The sequence below is a fragment of the Gossypium raimondii genome, chromosome 2 (assembly GCF_025698545.1).
Source record: "Gossypium raimondii isolate GPD5lz chromosome 2, ASM2569854v1, whole genome shotgun sequence".
In the NCBI taxonomy this organism is placed as follows: Eukaryota; Viridiplantae; Streptophyta; class Magnoliopsida; order Malvales; family Malvaceae; genus Gossypium; species Gossypium raimondii.
Genome location: NC_068566.1, coordinates 42871296 through 42877561, shown reverse-complemented (window position 1 = coordinate 42877561; position 6266 = coordinate 42871296). Strand labels below are relative to the sequence as shown.

Sequence of the window (6266 nt, the reverse complement as noted above, 5' to 3'; positions counted from 1 at the left end):
GTTGTTCATACTCTTCGTTTCTCTTGAAATATTTGTTATTGATATTCATATTCAATCATAAACTTAAAAAATGTATATATAAACATACTTAAGTTAGACTTGTATTTATATCTGAGACACTCAAGTTTGAGTAAGATAAAGGATCAATTGCAGTCATACATACACTTTTGGTTTCAACTCACCTAGCCATACGAATTTCAAAGGTTCTATGTAGTGAAAATCTTCTATCAAATCCAATACTAAATAAAGAAAAGGGCAGGATTGTCCTTTGGAGTCCTGATGTTGTATGGCAAAGTTATTCAACAGCAGATCAACTTTAAGTTAAACACACAAAAAAATTGCATTTGATGGACAAAAATTATACAAATAATGTCAATTTTCATTGCTAGTTTGTTACAACAGGATCTTTTGCCTAGGTCACTAACCAAATACAGCATATAAAAATGCATGTCATACATGCACAAGATATCAAACAAATAACATATAAACGCACATCAGGAGAAAAACATAAATTAATCAAGTGGACTGACCTCGTGAAAGCCTAACATCAATGGCAGTCACGGGTGCAGACTCAGCGACGCCGCTTCAAAGATTATTGCAGAGGCAAAAAGTATCTTTCAATCCGCAATCCACCGGCCTGTATCAGCCACCACAAGGTATTGTAGAAATCATTACTTGAAATGACGGATTTAGAAGATAGAACTATATTTCGTTAAGCATAAGTTGGATTCAGAGCCAAGGCCTCTTGGTAAATCATGTCCTTCATCTGTTCTTCTCCCAATGGTTGCCGCTCAAAGTCGAAAGAAAACGGTTCGGGGCAGACTGGTTCATCAGATATGTCGTGTAATCTTTCGAGGTAAGGATGTGCCAATGCTTCTTCAACTGTATACAAACCAAGTATAAGAATTGTGTAATTCATCTCAGCTATAAGATCACATAATACAGGACGGCTTTCAGTTTCATAATGATTATCAAACAGAGATCATTTTCTTCTATAAAAAAGGCCAAATAATTGTAGTTAATAAATTAACCTCATGCATTAATAAGAGCCTGATTGTAAATGTAGCACTTACCAGTAATCCTTCTGGTCGGATCAAATGTCAACATTCTGTCAATGAGATCAATGGCCAATGGATGAACATGTGGGAAAACTTCTGCTAGTGATTGGCGCGGATGTGCTGGGAGCTGCCTGATATATCTCCTTGCATCCTCGTTCCGGAGAAAACCAAGATCGGATTCAGTTGGTGTGCCGAGCAGCTATAAATCAAGGCATTGCTAAGTCATTATCCAAAGAAAGAAATAACAAAATCATAACACTATCACTAATCCTCAAATTTAAATCCCATACCACATTAAAGAATGCAAATTTATACAAGTTAGTGAGGCATCTTCAGCTACAAGTATTTTGTTTAAAGTATAAAACCCAAACTTTAGAAGTGTAGAATGCTGAGCTAATCAAAGGTATTATCAGCATGAAATCCCAATCAGAGAATTAGTTATAACATGTATCTTGTGTTGGAGATTATTTCAAAGATTCCTCATTGATCAATCTTTCCCCTTGTTGCAATTAGTGTAAATCTAGACCATGTTATTTAGAATGGTATTGGTAGCTCCTACTCAACTTACCTCAGTTAATAAACGCATTTGATGTACATGATCTTTGCCTGGAAACAGAGGCTTCCTATTCATGAGCTCCATGAAGATGCAACCAACAGACCAGACATCTATGGCAGCGGTGTAGTCTGAAGAGTTTAGCAATATCTCCGGTGCCCGATACCACCTCGTGACAACATATTCAGTCATAAACTCATTCTCAGCAGTAGGCCGAGCGAGACCAAAGTCGCAAATCTTAAGATCACAATTAGCATTCAGCAAGAGGTTGCTGGGTTTCAAATCTCTATGAATGACATTGGCAGAATGTATGTACTTCAGTCCTCGAAGAATTTGATACAAGAAATACTGTATACCACACAATAAAATGAAATAAAATCAACATGCGCGCACATATATACACAAACATTATATCTTCCAAAACAAATAGAACTTAGCTGAGATTCTTTACATTTTTCTCCGATGTTCATTGAAAACATTGGAGAAAAAGATACAAATTAAGAGTTAAGCAATATGAAAAAATATACCTGGCAATGCTCCTCAGATAAACTCTGATTAGAGCGAATGATTTGGTGAAGATCGGTATCCATGAGCTCATTCGCAATGTAAACATCAGTAAATTCCCTCCTTAAAGGCGGAGGAATCACATCTTTGATTCCAATAACCTGTTCATCATGCACAAATCTTTACTTCAGAATCAATTTAACATTAAACAAAATAGAAATTAAAAGGTCCAATTATGTGCTAAAAAATTGAGATTTAATCACTTTACTTCAAGTTGACATAATTTGACCCTCAACTTATAATTTTATAATGTTATTAATAAATCAAACTGAAAACACTGTTAGATTTTCATGAATCTGTTAGCACTATTAACACTACAATCAAACAACAATTATACTCTTAACACTCTTATCAGCAGATGTTATCAATTTGGACCTTCTAATAATTGTATCAAATTATGTCAAATTAAATTAAAGAGATTAAGTCTCAAATTTCAATATAGTGGAAGGACTAAAACTATAAGTAGTTCAAATTGAAATTGCTGTGAGGGAAAGGAATTCTTGAACTTTTTGGCCAACGTTTTTAAATCTTTGAATTAAGGTTTCCATTTCGTTGACCAGTAATGATTTATTAGCCTCAAAAACGTTTTAACATTTGTGCTCTTTTACTCCTTTGTTGTCTTCTGCTAACAATAATACAATAGAAAAAAAGAAAAGAAAAAAAGCTTACGTTTTCATGATCCAAATGTCGAAGGAGCTTAATCTCACGAAGCGTGCGCTTAGCATCCATGTGATTATCAAAAGCGTTGGCGATTTTCTTTACCGCAACCATCTCGTTTGTCTCCGAATTCAACACCGAGCTTCAAAATCCAAATATATGTATAAATCAAACATTAAACAACAACAACAACAAAAAAAAAAAGATTAACAAGGAGCAAAAAGAAATTATAGTAAAGAGCTTACCAAACGATGCCGTAGGCTCCACGACCGATCGGCATGATCGGAGGCCGATACTTAGACGTCACCTCGAACAAATTTCCAAAAATATTATACTGAATAAACTGACCTCCATGTGTATGAATCGTCGGAAAATCTCCAAGTTGACCGCCGGCGTTTCCCGGAGCGACGTCAGCCATTTCGCTACTTTTTCTTTTTACTGCTTTGCTTATTGACTCGGGTTTTCGCTTCTTACTCTTTGAGGAAATACAGAGAAGTCCAAAGGCTTTATATACAGAGAAAATTATGGAAAAAATAACATAAAGTAGATTTTTGGTCAAATTTTAAAATAAGACATTGTAATATGTACTTTTTAATGCTTTAGTCCTTCTACTATAATTTGATCGTCTTTTATTTTACGAAATTTGTTGTTTTCAATAAATTCTGTCAAATCATATATATTACCATGTTTAACCTCCAAAGTTGATGTGCACAGCTTATTTAATCAATATGTTTAACAATTTTAAATAAATAAAATTTAAAATCTTTTAATTGTATTTCAATTTTTTAATTTTAACATAAACTTTTTATGTTTTTACAATTTTTACACGTCTATAAATTCTTTTAATTTTTTAGTATTAAATTTAAAATAAATTTTATTTAATTAATACATAAAATCAACTCGTGCAAACGAGAAAGAAACTAATAATTTGATATGCCTTACATTTTAAAAACATATGGTGATATCGCATATATATACAACTTGACATTCTATACACAATTTGATAATTATATATTTTAAAAGATTTTTAAAAGTGGAATTTTTTTGGCATATATAACTTTTCATGTGAAATTATTTGATGGAATTAATAAAAAAATTGGTTTAGGGAAATGGAAATATATGTATAAAATCATCCAATAAGGACTAAATCAACTAAGAGCACATAGTGCAGGGACCTTTTCTGAATTTGACCTAAACTTTTTGACAATTCAGTAAACGTTTGCGAGTCAAAAAGAGAGCTTCGTTTCGTCTTAACTACGAGGAAAGAGGAAGGAAAACGCGCGAGAAAACGAAGGACGCGTTTGATTGACGGCTGAGATTATAGCCGCCTCTAATCTACGGTCAAGATTTGAAAACGTTATGTCAACGGTCTATTTTGTAGCTTGATGATTAAAATTAAAATAATTAGCTTTTTTTTATAATTATCATTTATCATATTATTAATAATATAATATTTTCATGAATAACACGTTTGTTTTAAAAAATGCCCAAATCCCACTTAAATGGATAATATATATTGTTTTTGCTATTTAAATAATGGTTTTATAATATATCAAATAATTATTTATATATTTTAATATTATTATTTAAAATCATACAATAATGCAAAATATTATTGTACGATGATTTTTTTATTTGCATGAAAAGTTTATTCGTCCTAAAATTAATTGGTATCTCTTTATGAATAGATTTTTTTTCTATATTTTTAGTAGTTTTGAAAATGTCAATGTCTTGAATTTGTGGGAAAAAGGAAAACATATATAAGTATATAAAATATGATATATTAATATTAAATATTGATGTTAGTTCAAACGTTATGATTTTGAGGTTTGTTGGAAAACCAGTTCCAACGTGTTTCAATGTAATGACGTAAAAAAAGAAAAAGAAAAAGAAAAACCTCATAGGTTCGGACAGTTTACTCCGTCCAACAATTTAGTTACAGATAAAATATTTAGGGTTGTTGAGATAGTTGATTCGGTTAACAAATTAATCGAAATAAAAAAAATGTTTTAGCCGTTAATCAAATTGAATATTTTTTTCAAAGTCTTTTAACCAGTTAAAAAATTTCGATTAATTTGGACAGCTAATCGAATTAACCAAAAGTTTTATATATATATATTTTTTAGTTGTTCAAATAAGTTTGAAACATGAAAAAAATTATCATTGCAATGTTATTTTTCCTTGTTTTTGATTAAAAAAGAAAGCAAAAATAAGAAGAAAAAAAACAACACTAATTTAAAATCATCGTAACAAACACTACATTGAAAACAAGAAAATTTGAGGCTTGAGTGATGAAATGAAACCAGAAAAAATCAAAGAAGTCAAGAAGAATAGAAGATGGTTTGGTGTCAAGCAGCACCCACCTAGACTTTGTTTTAAGTTTGATGATGGGAAGGGAAAAGAATTAGGGCTCTTTTAAAAAAAAATGTAAATCTATTATGATTTTAAGCCCATTATAATAATTTGTATAAATCCAATTAGTTTTAAGTCCATTCATTATTTTTTATATTTTGGGCTTCCATAATATATTAGATCTATTTGATACATTGAGCCTATAATAATTTATTATTAATAATTTTCGTTAACCGCTTAATTTGTTTAATTATTTGGTTTCGAACCAAATAAACCGTTATTTGAATTTTCAAAATCCTTAACCGATCCCCAATTGAATTAGATTCGGTAGCCAACCTATTAATCGAAATAATTCAATTCGGTTGGTTAATTTGGTTAAAACCAAATTATGCACGCCCCTAGTTTCGATTGAAATTGTAAAATTGAAATAGTAAAAGCTATGATGTTTTGGGTTCAAATGGCAAAATACGTATGTGTATTTTTCTAGATTTTATAAAAATTCAAAAATAATGAATTTTTGGTAATTTCACAACTGAGATGAGACTTGGTTGATGATAAATACTAACCCAATCATACAAACTCTTAAATAATAGTATATAATTAATTATTGGCTTAACTCACGAATTGGTATCTAAACTCTACTCTTTTTTCCATTTTGGTATTTTTTTTTGTCATAAGTGGTACTTAACTACTTTTTTCCTAAGATGGGACCTCCATTAGTCAAGTTGTTAAATCTTTTTTTTTAAAAAGCTTAACCCATATTATTTTTTCTTTTATATTATTTCTCTCTTTATTTTTTTTCCTATTTTCCCCTCTCTTTTTTTATAATGTATGGCAATACCAACGATGCTCGAAATTCATCATTCTATGATTGAAATGTTGGCATTTAACTTTGTTTTTGAATTTCATCGGCTGCTTGCTCCACCTGACGAGATCGAAAAAGTTATTTCATCGATTAGAACCAGTGTTTTCAGAATCATATCGAAACGGTCTGTCGAATCGAGAACCAGTTGGGATACCAGTTCGAAATAGGGCTTAAATCAATTGACTCACAAATCGATATAGGTTGGTTGAACCATGCT

The 6266-nt window shown here is 31.0% G+C and overlaps 1 protein-coding gene across 1 annotated transcript; it reads right to left on the bottom strand.

Annotated features, from left to right (window-relative positions):
- Window positions 1–315: 315 nt before the first annotated feature.
- LOC105788924 (mitogen-activated protein kinase 3) lies at window positions 316–3317 on the bottom strand. The gene is made up of 6 exons (XM_012616011.2): window positions 3078–3317; window positions 2845–2974; window positions 2139–2276; window positions 1627–1959; window positions 1074–1257; window positions 316–882 (listed from the first exon to the last, which is right to left on the bottom strand). Exons 1-6 carry the CDS (start codon window positions 3248–3250, stop codon window positions 713–715), a joined length of 1128 nt encoding a protein of 375 aa, XP_012471465.1. The 5' UTR covers window positions 3251–3317; the 3' UTR covers window positions 316–712.
- Window positions 3318–6266: the final 2949 nt, after the last annotated feature.